This window comes from Myxocyprinus asiaticus, chromosome 20 (assembly GCF_019703515.2).
Source record: "Myxocyprinus asiaticus isolate MX2 ecotype Aquarium Trade chromosome 20, UBuf_Myxa_2, whole genome shotgun sequence".
NCBI classification, from domain to species: domain Eukaryota; kingdom Metazoa; phylum Chordata; class Actinopteri; order Cypriniformes; family Catostomidae; genus Myxocyprinus; species Myxocyprinus asiaticus.
The window spans coordinates 32,629,038-32,648,906 of record NC_059363.1 but is presented as its reverse complement, the minus strand read 5'-3'; the positions used below and the strand labels follow the sequence as shown (position 1 = coordinate 32,648,906).

General features: G+C 38.2%; 2 protein-coding genes across 3 annotated transcripts in view; both read right to left on the bottom strand.

Moving 5' to 3' along the window:
- The window catches only part of LOC127411334 (inositol-tetrakisphosphate 1-kinase-like), an 86,510-nt gene extending 82,109 nt beyond the window's left edge, over positions 1 to 4,401 (bottom strand). The window contains exons 1-2 of the mRNA XM_051646847.1: positions 4,104 to 4,401; positions 2,432 to 2,603 (exon numbers count right to left, since the gene is read on the bottom strand). Of these exons, the coding sequence (XP_051502807.1) occupies positions 2,432 to 2,526 (95 nt within the window). The 5' untranslated portion in view covers positions 2,527 to 2,603; positions 4,104 to 4,401. The remainder of the gene's footprint in view (positions 1 to 2,431; positions 2,604 to 4,103) is intronic.
- A 692-nt stretch (positions 4,402 to 5,093) lies between these two features.
- Positions 5,094 to 19,426, bottom strand: LOC127411309 (serine/threonine-protein kinase PLK4). 2 transcript variants are annotated; one of them, XM_051646794.1, is made up of 16 exons: positions 19,230 to 19,426; positions 18,350 to 18,445; positions 18,142 to 18,237; positions 15,886 to 16,000; positions 14,807 to 15,788; positions 14,589 to 14,674; positions 12,531 to 12,853; positions 12,004 to 12,108; positions 11,803 to 11,905; positions 11,554 to 11,703; positions 9,833 to 9,966; positions 9,487 to 9,581; positions 9,177 to 9,303; positions 8,903 to 9,046; positions 5,958 to 6,064; positions 5,094 to 5,509 (listed from the first exon to the last, which is right to left on the bottom strand). In XM_051646794.1, the coding sequence occupies exons 1-16, from the start codon at positions 19,257 to 19,259 to the stop codon at positions 5,410 to 5,412; spliced, it is 2,793 nt and encodes a 930-aa protein (XP_051502754.1). In that variant the 5' UTR covers positions 19,260 to 19,426; the 3' UTR covers positions 5,094 to 5,409. The 2 variants fall into 2 exon arrangements, with proteins under 2 accessions (XP_051502754.1, XP_051502755.1); XM_051646795.1 differs by having other exon boundaries at positions 9,219 to 9,303.
- Between the last annotated feature and the right edge of the window lie 443 nt (positions 19,427 to 19,869).

Sequence of the window (19,869 nt, the reverse complement as noted above, 5' to 3'; positions counted from 1 at the left end):
TACACACCCACATTCCAAACCTGCATGACTTTCTTTCTTCCATGTCACACAAAACTGTACTTTAAAAGAATATCTGGCTACAGTTTCCATATAATGAAAGTGAAAGAGGACTAGTCGGAGCTGTCAAGCTGTCAAGTTTCAAAATGACAAAAAAGCGTCATAAAAATGGTACATACAACTTGTGTGCTACATTCCAAATCTTCTGAAGTCATACTATAGCAATTGTGTAAGGAACAGACTGAAATGTAAGCACTTCACTGAAAATGACTTAAAACTGCAGTCTGTTCCTCACTAGGGCTGGGCGATCTGGCTACAAAAACTATATCTTGATCTTTTTCAGCCTACTGACGATTTTCAATATACAGTGTATATCCATGATTATGTATTTGCTCTAAAAAGTTTTTTAGTTTTTTAATCAGAGGAACAATCATTTCATCCATACAGCCACTGTAGCCAAGCAGATTCTATATTTTAAAGGCATTGAATAAAAATTAAGGCATGTTTCCCACACTTTTATAACTAAATGAACACAAGGGAGAATGAGATTTAATTATTTTCACTGATATTAACTTTTATATTTATATTCCATATACAATGATATATAGTACCTTAATAAAAAGCACTATTGCCTTTCATATATTTTTAGTAAAAAACAATTTGTTAATAAACAAGGTGTGCAAAAATGACTTGGTTTTGGAACCCAGTTGTATATTGCATAATACTACATTATTACTGTGGGACCCAGTTATTATCATAATATAATACTGAATTATCATTATTATTCTGAGGATTAGATTTGTTTTATATAAAAGTAATCCATTTCTGTCACATTTACTTCACCTTCACCTGGAGCTTTTGACACTGTATTGCTGTCACATTTACTTCAGCTTCACCTGGAGCTTTTATTTTGACACTGAATTGCTGTCGCATTTACTTTAGCTTCACCTGGAGCTTTTATTTTGACACTGAATTGCTGTCGCATTTACTTTAGCTTCACCTGGAGCTTTTATTTTGACACTGAATTGCTGTCACATTTACTTTAGCTTCACCTGGAGCTTTTATTCTGACACTGAATTGCTGTCGCATTTACTTTAACTTCATCTGGAGCTTTTATTCTGACACTGAATTGCTGTCACATTTACTTTAGCTTCACCTGGAGCTTTTATTTTGACACTGAATTGCTGTCGCATTTACTTTAGCTTCACCTGGAGCTTTTATTTTGACACTGAATTGCTGTCGCATTTACTTTAGCTTCACCTGGAGCTTTTATTTTGACACTGAATTGCTGTCGCATTTACTTTAGCTTCACCTGGAGCTTTTATTTTGACACTGAATTGCTGTCACATTTACTTTAGCTTCACCTGGAGCTTTTATTCTGACACTGAATTGCTGTCGCATTTACTTTAACTTCATCTGGAGCTTTTATTTTGACACTGAAAGAGCAATGTGTAATTGACAGTACACAGTGTTCCACATTTGGTGAAATGTTCTCATGTCCTCCTTTTCTGTTATACTATGCTGCCTATGTAGATTCGTATATTTTGTAGTGGTTCCTAATGTTTGGAATTGCGAGAATGTTTGGAATTGCGAGAATGCTTGAACCTGCAGTACATTTCTTTCACAATGCATGTGAACTGCATTAAAACATGAGCCCCACATATACACAGAACAGCACGTCAACGGTTTATACTGAAGTGCATACAGACGATGTGTATCTGTCTTTAATCGCAGCCTTTTGCAGTTTAATAATCACACACCACCATATCGCCATATTTGATTAACTGTGTGGCCCAGAAGAATCATGAAATGAATCTACTGATGCGCTATTAAACTTAATGGTCAAATAAAAAGCACAATCAAGTTATTACAATTTTCACAATATTGCTTAATTTTATATCGTTAGCAAAATCATCACGATTATATCATGAATATTCAATATATCACCTAGCCCTATTCCTCACATAATTGCTATTGTGTGGCTTCAGAAAACCTACAGCAGAGGAGTCATATTTTCACCATTTGTTTTCCATGGTAGAAAGTCAAATGGGTGCGTACAGTATATAATAACAGAATTTTGATTTTTGGGGGAACCATTCTTTATACTTCAACATAACCTCAAGCAACCTTCCTGAAATCTTTCTCAATCACAGTTCAATGTTCACATACTTGCAAAGAAGGAAACATCACTATATCTAAGGAGGCCTTTAAGCCATTTTATTCACACAACTCCATCTGCAAAAGGGGTAATGGCTATCTTTCAAGCAACAGATTAGTGTTGGAACAAAAGTAGACCCTGCTGTTTTGAATGAACTGCCAACCACAAGTTCATGACTGCTCTACGCAAACAGGCAACCTGCTGTGCTCTTACACAGAACCATATGTTGGATGAGATCCGGTCAGAAAGATGGAAGGATCGAAGGTTCCCTCTCACCTGCACATCTCAGCGAAGGCCAAGAAATTGAGTTTCTTCATCTTTTTCTCGCTGAGCCAGTAGCCCACTCTTCTGCCTCTCAGGAAGGTCTGCATCTTCAGCTGCTGATGGCCAGATGTGACAGCACTGTCACTCCAGCGAAAACAGGAAACAGTATTTTTTTACACAACTCCTGTCAAATCGAAGCCAAGAGAAAAGATCAGAGCCTTTTTTTATGAGCGTCACATTAGAACGGCAAGTGTCCAATACTGAACAATGAATATAAATATAGCGGATAGCTGCAAAAGTCAAGTCCTCGGCAAAGTAATGCTCAGGTTAGGCTGCAAATTTCCACGGCTATGGAGTTATATGTGTGCCACAATTATGAGCGTGCAAAATGTTATTTATTTTCAAACATTAGATGCATCACAAGTGCATTCGAACAATCAATTTTAAATTAAATGCATCCTAAGGCGAGTTTGAATGTTTGATTCAAAAATTAGATGCATCACAGGTGTATTCAAACACTAAAAACATCACAGCTGCGTTCTAATTTTCTATTCAAACATTCAGTGCATCATAGGGTGAGTTTGATTCAAACATAAGATGCAACATAAGGGCATTCGAACATTCGAAGCATCACAGGTTTGAATTTGATTCAAACATTCAACGTGAGTTTTCATCGAGTTGAACTTTCGATGCATCATAGGGAAAGTGTGAAGGTTCAATTCGAACATCAGATGCATCAAAGGCACAGGTGTGCTCGAACATTCGACGTATCATTGGGTGAGTTTGAATATTCGATTCAAATATTAGACGCATCATAAGTGCGTTCGAACGTTCGATTTGACCATTCGATGCATCAGAGGGGGAGTTTGAAGGTTCGGATCGAACATTCGAAGCATCACAGGTTTGGTAAAAATTTGATTCAAACATTAAATGGATCATAGGGTGAGTTTTCATCGATTCGAGCATTAGATGCATCACAGGCACATTCGAAGCGCCACAGGTGTGCTCGAACATTCGATGTATCATAGGGTGAGTTTGAAGATTCGATTCAAATATTAGACGCATCATAAGTGCGTTCGAACGTTCGATTTGACCATTCGATGCATCATAGGGTGAGTTCGAAGGTTCGGATTAAACATCAGCCGCATCACAGGCGAATTTAAACATTCGAAGCATCACAAGTGCGTTCGAACGTTCGATGCATCATAGTGCGAGTTTGAAGATTCGATTCGATAATTAGATACATCACAAGTGCGTTCGATTCAAACATTTGATGCGTCATATGCAAGTTCGAACGTCCGAAACGCACGTAGGAACACGCATGTGATGCCCAGCACTGCTGTCCAGGAAGGCAGCTCTAGGTTTGAGAGGCACAGCCCATGTGTCTGCTATGAATTAAATCTTACTATAACTGTACCATTACTTCAGACTACAATTACAGTCATATCTGACCGTTTTTTGTTCATTTTTATTTTTATTTTTTTACACACAGCAAAACTACAAACCCAAGAGGACTCTGAAATCCGCCATAAAAAGCCCATTCACAGCAACACAAACAAGCTAGCACTCTACCTACTTTTACATTTAGATCATCTCAAGCGGAACTGATGGATGTCAGAAATCCTCTACTCTTATTTTATTCCTAGTGGACACACTGAAAAAGCAGATGCAGTAGTATGAATACCTGTCTAGCGCATGTTTTCTGGATCCGGTGGGATAGCGGTTAGCTAGCTGGAGGACAGTCTGGTCTCCATGACTCGTGTAGCTGTATAACGCTGAGACGGAGTTTTAGGCGTCCTGGTGATGATCAGATGGACCGAATACGATCTGCTTTCTGTCCAGACACCTAGAGAGAGCACAGCCTCCTCCTGAGGTGGGGCTGGGCTCAGTTCAGTCCGGCTAGCGTGTGTGTCGCTCCTTAAAGCATGACAGGAGGTTTGGGAGGTTTGAGCGGTTCAGCGCCTGCTGAATCGACCGTGCTGATACTGTGTTCCTAATACCAGCCGCTAGAGGGCGGCAGTGCAACATCATCTCTCGTGTGTAGCACTAGTTGCAGTATAGGTTTTGTTGAAAACAAGGCAATAAATCTAGTGGTCTGTAGGGTTGGTTTTTTTTTTGTAGGTCTTATTTATGGGAATGCGAAAGTAAAAAAATAAATAAATCTAATCTCATATAGGAAATATGTAGTAAATTAGGATTTGTAAAAAGTATTATTGTATACAAAATGGTTTAATATGTTAAAATATTTTCCTCACCCTAAAATAGATCCAAGGTCTTTTATTTTCTTGCGATGAATGCCTATGCCTGAATATGTATGAAACTAATTCTTGAACATACTGTATATATTTAAATCAGCATGAATTCGTTACAAACTAAATTTTCTTAATGCCACATTGAAAAAAAAAAAACAGTAACAATGGTTCCATATAAAGGCTTCGTATTTATGCAAAATGTATTTTTTTTTTTTTTTCTTTTCTTTAGATTTTGGGGTAAAATGTAAACTGGGTATTTCTTGACAGTTTTGTGAGATCCACTCATTTATACTTTCATTTCATTTTATATCATTATCAATGACATTTTCAGTTAAATTCTTTGTTAAATCCCATCCACATGTGCTAAATAAAGCACAAAGAGACAAAAAAAAAAAAAAAACCCAGCAATAATATACACCAGACAGTAGATGTTTAATGCTTATATGTTTGTACATTTAACATTTCATTGAAGCACTGAGGATTCAACTCAACTGGTAGAAAAGAAATCCAGGCACCACATCTATATACACAAGACGAAGACAGAAAACCCATTATGTACAACATAAAAATATATATAATTCTCATAATCTTTGGGACTATATGTACAAAGGTTAAAAAAATGTATTTACAAACACTCAAAGCATTTTCATGAATTTAATCTGATGTTAAAAAAACAGAAGTGCTTCTGAGAGGCCACAGGTCACATGAACACTGTTTGTTTAGCGTGATTCGTGCTCCTCAGTGTCTGGCGGAAGGGCTGGCCAAGAGCCCTAGTATGGTGGAGAGACAATGCAACTTCTCTTTGACCAGCTCTGGTAACTTCTCATTCTCTTTATACCTTTGAGGAAACAGACATCATGAGAATGAAGAGCAGTCGCAAATCCCCCAAAAAAGAAATAAAACTTCACCCAGTTTACAGTTTTTTTATTTTGTGTCTTTCTAAATGTTTATTTTCATAGTTGTAATTCATAATTCAATTATTGAAACTTTATCTGAAATAGGGTTGGGAATTGAGAACCAGTAATCTTTCTTTCTCAGAATAACTAGACGAATCATTCATGGAATTGTTATGGAACCAGAATCCTACATTCAACCAAATATGTCATAGCTCATTTCTCACAATCCAAAATGTATCCTTATGTATAAAATAAAGTCCTACACTACATTATTTCCCTGTATATTTTGTTCCACTCTGGAAAACATTACATTATGAAGGTTTAATATGCTGTGAATACCATTTCATGTTTTCAAAAAAAAAAAAAAAAATCATTTATGAGGTGTTTTACCTGGTGATGTGTCCATCAGGTGACGTAAAAGTGATGCAAGAAACGCCAACTTGGACCATCAGCTGGGATCCATCATTAAACTGAACCCAAACCTCACCACTTGTTAACTAAAACACATACAATATAAAATGATTAATTGCTAACACTCTAGTATGCTACAAATAATCATAAAGAGCTTTGACTGATTGGGATTCATATGATATGTGTAATACTGGACAGTCAAAGAAATATTCCCTGTTAAATACATCAAAATCATTGATACTCATACCACAAATTTCAAACAACGGTTTGTAAAAACAAACTAAAAAAATTTGCTGACAGGTATGCACTTACAATGGAAGTCTATCGGGCAAGTGTACAATGGTTCCCCATAGACTTCTACTGTCAATGCATTTCTGTACACATTAATTTGTTTGTTTTTACAAACAGTGTGTCTATTTGCACCCCTGTGTAAACAGCATCTTCCACACAGTGCAGCTATTTGCACTCCAATAATCTGGTGGAACCACAGAAATATACGACAAACGAACCACTATTTGTCGCTGCAGTGGCATGGGGTGTAAAGACAACGTGTGATTGTGCACTGTTGTCCTAGCAACCGCGGTTCGAATCCACGTTTTGTCCCACTCTTTTTCCCATCCAACTGCCTGTTTCCACTATTAATATTTCCTTTAATACTACTTAAAATAATATATAAAAATGAATATAAATGTTGATTTCATCGCTGTGATTAGGTCACGGTGAATGTCGGGGAGTGCAGAGAAGTGTTTGATCCAGAAGCGGGGTCTGTCGTTCACACTCGTTCCCGCGGCTCGGCATCGATTGTGCGTAGATTGCATCACTGTATTACTAATACTGTAGTAACCATGTTTTTTGGTTTTTATGCAATTAACCATGGTGTTAGTACAGTAATGTAGTAACCATGGTTAATTTTGTGGTTACTGCAAATTTACAAAAAATACCCTCGTGAAACTGGTTACTTTAGTAAAACTAAGGTTATTTTTTCTAAGGTAAGGTCAGGGTTAGGGGTTAATGTAGTGTGTCTATGGGACTCTAAATAAACACAATAAACAGACTGCAGTGATGCCCATATACTGTATGTTAGTATTTAAATATGGGTGCAAATAGTATCTGCCTTTTACAAACTGAGTTACAAGTAGGGGTGTGCGATACAACCAAAATCTTATATCACATCATCACAAATTATATATCACGATATAGTACATTTTTTCAACAACAAAAAAAATCTATCAAAATTTGTTTATATATTAAATATCCATATTATAATGCCTATTTTTGAAAAATCCATTAATTGAATTCAATACTTTATAAATTATAATTACTTCCTCTTATATAATTTTCTCTTTATTTGGAACTGGTGGTATTCAAAAAGTGGTAATCAAACTAACCACAATGCTAAATTTCACATTTCAGACTGATGTTGTCGACTAGGATTATTATTCTAAAACACTTCATTAGGCTCTTAATGGTTTAAGTCATCTCTGTAGACAATATTTGAATATCTGAAAGCAAAGCCAGTTTGTTTTCTAATATCTAAACACCATTCAAACTGAATTTTATTAAGGGTGATGATGTGTTGTTTAAAAAATCTGCATGACGCATTGTTTAGCTCTTTTCCTCGACAGTGTTGGTTATAATATCGGGCTCTCTCGCCATTTGAGATGTTTGACTCCCTCCATAGCGCTTTAAGGTAAAAAAAAAACAACCCAGAAGAATTCAAATGGGTCACGCAAGTATTGATGTTTGTGCCGTGACAGAGAGAAACTGGGTTGAGTAGCGCAGGTTTCTGTGGAGCCCAATCTGGAAGCCTGCTGGACTCGCGCACACTTTCATGCTTCAGAGATAGCGTGTGTGAAAATCAAGTAAAATACAGCTGCGTGTGTCTGATGAGAAGCATATTCAGAACATGAGATTAATGTCATTGAATTTGTTTCGGTGGCCCGAAATTTGCTTGGGCGGCCACTGAAAAATTGTCAGTACCTGAAAAACCCTGTTTCTTCAATTTTCTCAGTCTCACATAAAGCCGCTACGCCTTCCTCCTCCATTTCTCCGACAGAATGTGTACCGTGTACGTTACGTGAATAGAATGAAGTGCACATTTCTTGCCATGCAGTGGCAGTTTTTCTTAACTGTAATACAGACGATAATCCAAAATGTATAGTACTGTGCAAAAGTCTTAGGCACATAAGATGTTTCACAAAAACATTTGTCTTAAGATGGTTATTTATATCTGCTACTTTAGTGTGTCAATAGGAAATATACATTTTATACTCCCAAACATTACTTTTGCAAATAGAATAGAATAGAAGAACAGGGAGCCCTGCAACAGAGAGCATTGCCCTCACAGAGTCCCCCTCTGAACATCATGTCTGTCTGAGATTACATAGAGACAGAAGCAATTGAGACAGCCGAAATAGACAGAAGAACTGTGGTGAATTCTCCAAGAAGCTAGGAACATCCTATCTGTCAACAACCAAGAAAAACTGTGTCCAGGTGTAAGTAGGAGAATTGGTGCTGTTTTAAAGGCAAAAGTGTTCACACCAAATATTGATTTAGCTTTTTTTCCTGTTTACTGGACTTTGTATGACATTAATTGTATAATGAAAACTATTTATGTCATTAATTTTTTAAGAAATCCTCACTTTGAAAGTTTGAAAGTGCCTAAAACTTTTGCACAGTACTGTATATCGGTTGCCAAATTTCTACCGGTTTATTGCCCACCCCTAATTACAAGACAAAATAATTTTATGGTAATCAACAGTATGCCACAGATGCTGTCAGTAGAGCTTAACTTGTACTTAACCTGTAATATTCCTTTAAGAATGGCTTTGAGTATGACAAGAAATAAAAGAGGTAAGGAAATAATTCTAGTAAAAGTCATTATATCCTATTTCATATCCTACACTGTAAGTCAAACTATTTACCTGAGAGGCCCAGCCAATGTTCGGCACAAAGATGGACTTGAGCACCTTTCCTGGGTTAATGGCGCGTTCATCTTTGGCCAGTTGGGGTGAGCTGACTTTAGCCATGCTAGCTGTGGTGAAGTCAGATCCAGTGTAGGAAATCATCTAAAGGTAATGACAAATAAGGCACTGTTAATAAATAAAACCATTTCTGAACATTACTGAGCTCTGCAATAATAGAATGTGTAAATTGTGCATGTGTTTTGTGTGGAGTTAATAGCCATGCATGACGTACTGATGGTGTGATGTGGGGTGGCTGTGGAGGACTCAGGCTCACCTGAGCGACCTCAGCAGGTGCAGCTGGACTCAAATCAGAGGAACACTGAGGTTGAGGGGCTGGAACAGCTGGATTAGTGAGTCTCCTGATGGACAAACAGAAAAAAGTATAAGACAGCAGAGGTGAGAACCACAAGTGTTATGTGATCATGTCACCTTTAACATGGCTGAACTGCCTGAAAAGTGACAATGTGAACACTTGTGCTCAGTAGAACATATCTACTTATGCAAGTGAATGATATTTTGGGTTTTCACAAAACAAGCCTCACCTGCCAATAGTGATGGGAAAGAATGGAGTGTTTTTAGCGCTACGCTGCTCTTCAGCAGTGATGGCCGCTTCCAAAGACAGACACATCCGGTGACCCTGAGAGAAACGCAAATGCATAAAGCTTTGATTCTTTGTCTACAAGAATCGCAAGTACAAGTATAAGAACAATGTAGCGAGCAGTACCGCCTGATATCTGAGAGTCCTAATAAAAACATGCAAGCTTCAAATGTGAACCTATTAAAAAGCAGAAAAAATTAATTTGATTCATTCTTTAAAATGTAAAATCCTCTTTTCAAAAGGCAGACATCAGCTTTATTGACAGTTGAACAGATGTTGTAGCGCAGTACCTCCTCAGAAAGCTCTATGTAGAGTCTGCAGTCAGGGCTCAGTCCGCTCAGCCCAACGTCACCCTTCATCGTGTACGACTTCCCATTCTTCTCCACCACACGTACCTGATCACTCGTCTTATGGGTTTTTGCACCTACACCAAGGAAATTACAAAAACTAATTTTTACACACCAATGCATGTACTGTGGCATTCATGAAAATGATTTGTTTAAATTGTTTACTTGATCTATTAACCTAACTCAAAACACATTAGGTTAAAGAATTTTATGTTAAAAATACTTTATCCCAGTTTAATGTACAGAGACAACTGTAAGTAACCCATTTGTAGCTTGGCATTGAAAATTAACATTGAAAAATGTTAAATGCTGTGGCACATTCAACATTACTCTCTTTGTTCTGGCTCAAACAATGGTGTGAGTTTGGGCCGGGACTATTTGTTTCACCGACCAATGGAATCTGATAATCTTTCCCTCCAGAGTTGTTAACTACTGTGACCAGAACATTGAGTCAAATTCAACTCAAAATAATTATTTGTTCATGAATCAGACATAGTTAGGGCTGGGTATTAATACAGATTTCCTGATTCGATTCTGATTCACAAGCTCTTGATTAGATTAAATTTTAATTCAGATTCTATATCAACTCATATGGGTATATTACAATTTTAATGTACATGTATAATGTTGCTTACATATGAAAGAAATTATCTCCCAGCTAATGCTGTAAATTATACAGTGGACCTTTTAACTACAGTAGGTATGCTTCAAAAATGTTAATTTTAGAAATTAAATTGTATTTGTTTTTCCAAATTTTGGTCACATTTAAAAAAACAAAATTAAAAATCCATCTATTCCATCAATAAATATGATATTATATTACATATGCTATATTTTGTTATGTTCAATGCATAATTTATAGTATTTACAAGTATTTGCATTGATTTGTAGAACCTGCGCTTAAAATCAGTACTGTCTCTTTAAGAAAACCATCCGTTCTGTAAAGGCCATCTGTAAATGAGCACGTTAACAAGAGAGGACTTGAATAGCTTCTTTACCTCATCTGTGCTATGCGTGATTAGAATTAAATGTTTGTTTGTTTTTATAACAATTGACTGAAGAGAAGGTATTAAAAGAGACATTATTCAGTGACCAATGGATTGTGTAAATCTCGTCTTCTGACACACGGAACGAGTCAAATCAAACTTTACGCAGTGAAAGGGTGCTCAACTTCTTAGCCAATATACTACTCAATCACTGGTGAGTGAAATCTGAACATTTACCAGCCAGTGGCTAATCACAGACATTTTAAGTTGCAAAGCACAAAATTTGGTCTCATATGCAAGTGATTTACTCACATTGCAGAATGGATAAAGATCAATCTTGGGAATTAAGAATCATATAGAGATCGTTCAAATAAAGATAGCGATGCATAAAAAAAGAAATTAAAAAAATATATTTTTACCCAGTACTAGTTACTTTTCTCATGAACGCCAAGGAGCTTCAACTGTTCCTCACACAATGTTATTGTATGGCTTCAGAAGACTTATATCTAACGCTTGAATTTTATAGACTATTATTTCCATTTTATTCCATATTAGCAATTAATTTTTCTTTGTAGAATTTTCATTTTTGGCTAAACTGTTCCTTTGAAACCAAAGAAACACTCTGCACCACATAGATTCTTTTGCTTGAGATGTAACTACTGCACTTGTGCTACTCACCATCATAAAAGCACACCTCCAGGTCTGCGTTAGGAGAGTTCTCCATCAACATGCACTTGGCAAACTTTGTGTACAAAGTGACTTTGGGGGTCTTTGATTTCACCAACTGGACAAATTTGGTGGCATACTGATACTTCTTCCAGTAGTTTTCTGTGAAAACAAATGTTAAGCATGATTGCAATTCTCTAATGATCATGGAAATGCAGTTATATAATTGTGAATAGCTCAAATATGGTCAAGCCAATGTACCTGGTAAATCCTCATAGCTGCAGATGAGAATGTCTTCAGGTGGTGAGGGTGGATGGTCTAGCACAGGGAAGCCTTTACCTTCATTGGGCTGGTAAACTGTAACCTAACAACACAGTTGCAACAGCATGTTAACTTCCATCATCTTGCATCTGTATTACATTAATTACTCTATATTACATTAATAAAGGAGTAGTTCCTCACCATGGATCCATCACAGGAGATCCTTAGCACCTCTTTGACTCTCTCCTGAGCTCCATGTCCTTTCAGCAGCTCCATACACACCTCTCCTGTGTCCAGGATACTCACCTGAGGAGGAAAGGAATATATCTTGCATCACTTGAAGTATTTACAGGCACAATCTTATACCGATTATGCTTCATGCCATGTAAGGCCATCTAAATGCCTAAAACAGTTCTATCAGGGAAAGGTCATAAACTTTATAATCAGCACACACAGATGCATGTAAACACCTTTACCTGCGTTCAGGCAGCTTATTTAATTTGTGCATGTCTTGTACGCATTTCTGTTTACATTCTGACTTAAAGAAAACCCAGATTATTTTAAATCTCAAGTCATGTTTTTGAATGAGCTGATATTTGATGGTCTTCAACTATCATTTCTTCATTACTTACAAAGTGAAATGGCTACATATGTTCCAGCTACACTACATTGTAACTGCAGTCTGTGATAGAGCTGGGATAAAGAGGGAAAAAAGTGGCTTCACTTACTACAGCGTTTTTGGTCTTTTGTCTAATGGGCTTGAGTCTGGCAGCACAGAGCGGTGGGAAGCTCTTCTTAGGGCATGCCTTTTCCTTCTCTAGGTTTGCTTTGCCTTTGGAGAAGGGTGGACCCAAAAACTGAGGTTCTGATTCGTGGCCTGATGCAAGCCTGTTGTCCCTGCAGGGCCCTGGGAACAGTTTGGGTTGCTGCTGGGAGTGAAGGTTGCCGAGTTTGTCACTGCAGGAGGTTTGAGTTCCTACTGGCCCCTGTCCGGTGTGAAAGCTCCCACTGCTGCTGTGACTGCTCAGGTCTGCTGGCCTCTTAAAAGGTCCTAAAGGTAAAAGGGTTTAAAAGATTTAAAATGTCTCATTATGTATGCTTTAGGTTATATTAAAGGAATAGTTCACCCAAAAAGGAAGATTTCATCATCATTTACTCAGCCTCATGTTGCTCAAAACCCATTTGACTTTTTTCTTCTTCTATGGCACACAAAAGGAGACACTTTACAGAATGCTCATTCTGCTCTTTTTCATACAATGAAAGTGGTTGATTATTTATACTGTTCATATGACTTGTGTGCTATATTCAAAGTCTTTAGAAGCCATATAATAGCATTGTGTTGGAAACAACACAAAGTTTAAGGTGGTCATGATGTGCCTTTTTATTATTTAAACACTGTATGTTCCTTGAGGTTCACTTATAATATTAGTAAAACATTTTTGCACAGTTTTTTGCTATATTTGTAAAACATGATAATTCTCCACCCTCATTCTGACCCTCTGTCAGAAAAGTTTTGGTGCTGCTTCTCCTTTAAGAATTGACAGTAAATGCCCACTGTTATGATTGGCTCTCTGCTCTTGACTGACCTGCTCTCTGCTCACCACTACTGGGCGGGGCTATGGTAGTGATAAGGTAAAGTAGATGTTGAGGTGTTGTTGTGGAGGCTGTCAGATGCAAATGTCTACAATTTGGAGGAAGTAGAGAATGAGTTTTTGCAACTTGGTTTCAACAAATGCTCTTTTTGCAGTGAGAAGGAAGTTTTGAGTTCTGAAACGTACAGTATGTTTTTATAGTACAATAACATCTTATATGTTAAAAAAATCAAGGAAAATTTGATTCCTCATGTCATGACCCCTTTAGTTCATTATTGGCTAAAACTCCCTCTGCATGGTGGGAAACATGGTGTCTCATGACCCGTTGTGCCAGGTTTAACATCAATGAAGCAGTTATCATTTGACTTTGGAAGACTTGGAATATAGCACACAAGTTGTTTTATGGTACTAAATCTTTTTCTGAGGTTAGCAGTGTGAACCACCATCCATTCTCATTGTACGGAAAAGAGCAGCTTGGACATTATGGGTCTGTTCCAGTGAGCTGCCTTGCTGTCTCCTGCCTTCATGGGCAGCTGTCTTCTATGACAGCATCCTTACTGAAATGGTGCCTTATAAGAGAGCGATTTGGGATGCTCTACATAGGCGTCAGCTCCATTCAAATAGTGCTCGTCACGCACAGCGCACGCGAGACTCGACTTGCAACTGATTTAAATACAGGTGACGCAGGAGAAACAATGCGATCCTCTAATAAGCATGACTACGCACAGCACACACACACTTTGGGTAAAACAGCTGGTTTTGTATCATATTAAATTATTTATCTATACTTTTCAGTATTGAATTGATTATAAGTATAATTATAATCAAAATTTCTCTCGCTTCGACCGCCATCTTGGATTTATTTTTCCACCAAGCTCATCACAGTGCATTCTGGGTTCACCTACCCGGGGAAGGATACATACAATGCTACCTTAAAATTTGGCCAAAATGTAGGTATCTTAGGCAGCATAATTAAGATACCTAACTTTTGGAACAGCCTTTGCGTCGGGAGCGTGCCTATGATGTCTTAAAATGCTGCCTCCGGAGGACACTCACTAGGTTTTGGAACAGACCCTACGCCTAGCATCTCTGAACAACATGAAGGTGGGTAAATTGCAAATGTTTTATTTTTTGGGCATGAACTATTCCTTTACTAAACTGTAAGACTGTCTATTAAACAAGAATGAATGATACCATCATTGCTGAACCAAGGCTGTGTTTGAGAGTCAGATATTTGTGGTCTCGTAGGAAGTTTTGATGTAGAGAAAGAAGATCCTGGACTGAAAAAGAGAAAACATAAAATGATTACAAAAATGTTCTTTAATAATGCTAAATTGTGCTAACATGGCACAAGCACATGATGCATTACTAAATTCTCCAGATATTTTGTACAGAATCCCACTGCCTCTTACTTTGCAGGCTGTTTGACAGGTGGAGAGGGGAGACGCCTATGCTCGGAGTAGCTATGAGGCATTTCTCTATAACTGGAGGTGGGTGGGAACAACCGACCAGACCCTGGAAGCATCTCTTCTGAGTGACATCTCTCTAGCTCCGCCTCCTGTCGAGTGTGGCTAAACCCAGCGCCAGATCGATCTGACGAATGAGCTCGTCTCAGGTAGCGAGAATGAGGCCTTCCACTGTCAGCACCCAGGGTAACTCGCCCACAGCCCGTTCTGGATAAATCATCTTGTGAATTCAGCTGCCAATCTTGCCCACTCCTGAAACTGGAGCTGGTGGAATGATGGGAGGGGCTGGGGATGGGTGCCATGCGATTGGGTAAGGGCTGTCCAATCACCTGCCTGGCTTTCCTCTGTAGCCGACTGCCACTGCTGTTGCTGGTGGTGTTGGATGCAGTGGATATGGTGGCTATACCGCTGTCTATAGACCCTCCTTCACTGCTCCCACAGTCTTTGCTTGCAGTGGGCCCCGTCTGGGTCATAAAGGGGTGGTCTAGCACAGCTGTGAGGCTAGGCCTGAGGGCGGGGTTCCTCTGCAACAGTTGCTGAATCAGATCCTGAGCTTCTTCCGAAATGTGCGTGGGCATCTGATACTCTCCCAGCACCACCTTATTGAGGGTGTGTTTCACTGTGTCTGTGTCAAAGGGAGGTCTGCCCGTGAGGAAGGCGTAAAACATACAGCCAAGTGACCAAACATCAGACTCAAGGCCGTGAGCGCTGCGTGTGGCCACTTCGGGAGAAATGTAGTTCGGTGTGCCGCACATGGTGAAGTGCTTCTCACTGGGTAGCTTGATCTGTGTTGCCAGGCCGAAGTCTGCGATTTTAATGTTCATACTGCTGGTGAGCAGGAGGTTGGAAAGGGTCAGATCTCTGTGCATGATTCCATGAGTGTGGAGGTACAGCATGCCCTTCACAATCTGATGCATGAAGTGCCTTGCTGTTGTTAAAACAGAACAAAGTCAACATATACAATATACATACAAATATCTCAATTTAATTTCACTCTAAATCCCACTGATAACAATGAAACTCACCCTCTTCCTCTGTAAATGGTTTCTTCCTTTCTTTCAGGAAGCGGCTCATTTCCCCATTGTGACACATCTCCAGAACCAAGTACACATAATTACTGTCCTCAAAGTAATTGTACAGCTTAAGTCGGGAAATAAAAATACAAATAAAAAATGTTTAAAAAAGAGGATTAGTCTACATTCATTTTTAAATCCAAGTCAATGCCAAACTGGCTTCCAACACTTTTTGGCTAATGAATTTCCAAGAATTTGTCACTCAACAGTAAGGATGGCCCAGTGGACCAGGCCACAGTTTTGGGGCCAGTTGAAGAGCTTTCACTTGCCTTATTGGGCCAGTTCTGCATTGTCACTACAGCTTATGTACGTTGATCATGTGCATGTTTTTAATGCCACATTTAGTTTAGGTTTAGTTTTCTCTGATTTTTTTGTATTGTTTTGCAAGTTCTGCTGATGTAAATATGTCCCCAAGGTAACGCTATCTTGCTGGCAAACAAGAGGTGTGGTTTGGTCAAAATAGAATGGCTTGTGATAATCTTGGAAGCATTTATGCAAATCGTTTTCCATATGTTTATAAATGTATCGCTGTCAAGGAGCAACATTATGCCTGTAAAATTTCTTGCTAATATTGCAGATTAGAAACATAATGGATAATTTGTTTACATTTTTTGAAAGAAAACAAAGATGTATTTCTTTGTGCAAGTGAAAATGTAGTCACTTGCCTGCCGGGCAAGTAAAAAACTGAAATGGCCCAGAAATTGTAAAAACAGTATTCTACTTATAATTAAATTAAATAATCAGTACTGGGTGCATCTCAATTAGCTCAAGGGACTGATCAGGGAGCCGGCCATTTCTAGGGCTGTCACAATCGCAAAATTGTTCCAGGGCACTGAAACATTCGCTCCCTAAAAATTCCTGGAATGCACCGTAAAAACCGAGGAGCATTGCTGCTCACCATGTTCCCTTACCGGAAACATCGTCATGTCTTCTGAAGTCTTTCAAGTCATTAGAAGATGAGCAAAAGTGTAAAACTATGAAGTAAAGCCTTATTTTCTCTTTCAAAGAGATGTTGTTTGTAATGGATTTCATCCATTATGACCATGAAAGTAAACAATTTTCTTAATAGTTTTTAGAAGGTTAAAAATACACCCCTTTATATTTTATTTCATTATGTAATTTATTTTTCATAATAACACTGTATGTTTGAATATCTACAACAAAAATGCATGACAGTGTCATTTATACAGCGATGTTGTTGATTAATACCAGCTGTATTTTAATGTGTGAGCTCGTATCGCAGGTGACTGAGTCATAAGTGTCCCAGTGTTCAGTGGGTAAACACCCTTGCCAGTGCCCAAATTTGTGTTTATGATTTACTGATTCATGACATAGGGAGCTAGGGAGCTAGGGAGCTGATTGAGACGCATCCATTCTTTTATAATCAAATTACCAATCCGTCTGTATCTTTCTCATGTACATTACTGCTTTCAGGTTTTCCACACCTTTTGACCAATGAATTGCCATGAAAACTGATGCACGTGTTTCAAATGCCAATGTGATTACATCACACGTGAGTACCACTAATGACCGTGAGCATGGTTTAGAGTTTTAAAAAGAAAAGTACTTAAATATTGATCTTTTTCATGCCAAAAGCAATTGTGTCACTTTAGAAGACATTAATTTAGCAGCTGGTGTTGTATGGATGACGTTTATGTTGACTGTCTGTGATTTTTGGAGTTTCAAAAGAGAAATCTCCACTCACTTGCATTTTAAGGACCTACTGAGCTAAGATATTTTTCTATTTTTCTTCAAATGTGTTCTGGTGAAGAAAGAAAGTCATACACACCTGGGATATCATGAGGGTGAGTAAATAATGAGAGAATTTTCATTTTGGGTGAACTATCCCTTTAATGGACAGACTGATGTTATCAGAAAGGCTTTTACTTATTAAAAAGCACAAAGAGCAACAAATCTAAATCAACTCTAGCCAGAGATTTTTTTTTTTTTAAAGATTTTACTCATTCCCATGACTTTTCCAGGCCTATAAATCACAATATAAAAATTATTTAATATTTTCAGGTTTTTCATGACAGTGGGAACCCTGTGCATTACTTAAAAGTATTATGAAAATCTGTTTAACATCCATTGCAAAAAAAAAAAAAAAAATTTAATAAACAAAAACAGGTAAAACTTTCATTGTGAATTAGTGTCCATCAGTTTAACGGCAACATTAATCCAAATCTGTCATGAGGTTTTAGGGCTCACCTCAAGAACTGATGGGTGCTTCAACCGACACTGAATCTCCACCTCATTAATGACTCTCTGCACCATGCCTGCTTTGTGCATAGCCTTCTTGTCAATCTGTAAGTACACACCGAGCACAATGAACAGATGCTGCATAATCACAAGCCTGCCACTGTGGTCAGCTACCCACTTGTTAAACAAAACATTGAAACAGAAAGTATGTTCTTACCATTTTGATGGCCACTTCCAAGCCTGTATTTACAGATTTGGCTCTGTAAACACATGCAAAAGAGCCTTTACCCAGCAAAGTGAGAACTTTGAAGTCCTAAAGTATAAAAAAGAATTCAGTTTGAATTAGTTAACAGAATAACACACAACTGAAATAAGATCAGTTGAAGAGGTCACTCCAGTCCCCAGAGATCTCCCTCATCCCTTGAGGATTTCACTGTACCTAAACAACAGTGTGAAATACTCCTACCTCGATTCTAATATCCACAGATGAGGCAAAAATTCTGTCCTCGACCTCGTGTGGACGTTTTCCTACAGTAGTCAGATTTTGCAGGAATGAATGAATTGCATCCAACATCTTTCATAAGCTTTTTCGATCGTGAATCAAGCCGACAACACAAAAGCAGCCCGTTGCACACAGTGTGCACTCTTTGTTGACGCGTCAGTAGATACCTGCATCTGACAGTGACATCTGTTCATCACTCTCCCGCTCTCCTCCCGCGACTCTACCTGACACTGACGCTACCGCCTGTCTCCTAGCAACAGTCTCCATGCTAGCTATTCCCAAAACACCTTTGTCACACTTAGGATGAACAGACGGCGAGAGATCCAAGCGGTTGCAAATACGTGTCTGATACAGAAAGGAAATGTGATATGATGGATGTGTTTTTCATTTAATGAAAGGTTTTATCCCTGTTTAACATTAAGGTCGGTTTTAAATGTTCTGCCAAACGTGTTTAAAATAACAAATGCACAACGAACGAATGTAGAGAGCTAGGTATTTACGAAGGGAGTCGTTTACGCTGGTTTTCGGAACTTAACACACAACCGTACCGAATAGAAAAGTTCCCGAGGCTGGATGGCTTGCGGCCGAAACTTACCTCAATTTTATCACCGATTGAGACACTCATTTTCACTTCATAGTCTCTTCAGTCCGATTATTCTTGAGTTAAATCCAGAAATATCCTTATTTGTCAGTGGATATTGGATGTTTTGACTTGAGCGTGACGTATAAAAAACCATCTAGACGGTGTAATTGTTTCCCCCTCCAAAATGTTTGACTTTCCTCCATTTTGAAAAAGTCCGCCCGTTAGAACTCGTAACGACGTGATGACGTCACTGCGCAAACTGACCAATGGGTGATCAGACATTACTGCGCGAACTGACCAATGGGTGATCAGATGTGGCACAAGACGGAGCTTAAGTCTGTCAAAATAAAGGTCTTACGTTCGCATGGTCTGTTATGGTAAATTAATTTTAAAGAGCTACATTTATTCTGTGCATGAAATGAATTTCCTAAAAAGATAAGAATTTTTTTTATGTTATGTTGATTTTGGATAGCACATTTATTTTGTACGTGTAGATATTCCATAAAATAATTCCAACTATGTAGATATTCCATAAAATAATTCCAACTATGAACAATGTCTTGTTAACACTGGCTTCCCCGTAATTCATAACGTTTTTAATTTATTAGTTGTTGTTGTTGTTGTTTTAAACACTTACACAAAACAAATGCTA

Bases quoted from the DNA above. Each gene is read 5' to 3' on its own strand.
- LOC127411309 (XM_051646794.1), bottom strand. From the start codon at position 19,259: ATGAGTGTCTCAATCGGTGATAAAATTGAG. The intron at 18,238-18,349 runs GTAAGAACATAC...GTGTACTTACAG, and splicing joins TGGAAGTGGCCATCAAAATG to ATTGACAAGAAGGCTATGCA. The intron at 9,582-9,832 runs GTACTGCGCTAC...CGTTTCTCTCAG, and splicing joins ACATAGAGCTTTCTGAGGAG to GGTCACCGGATGTGTCTGTC.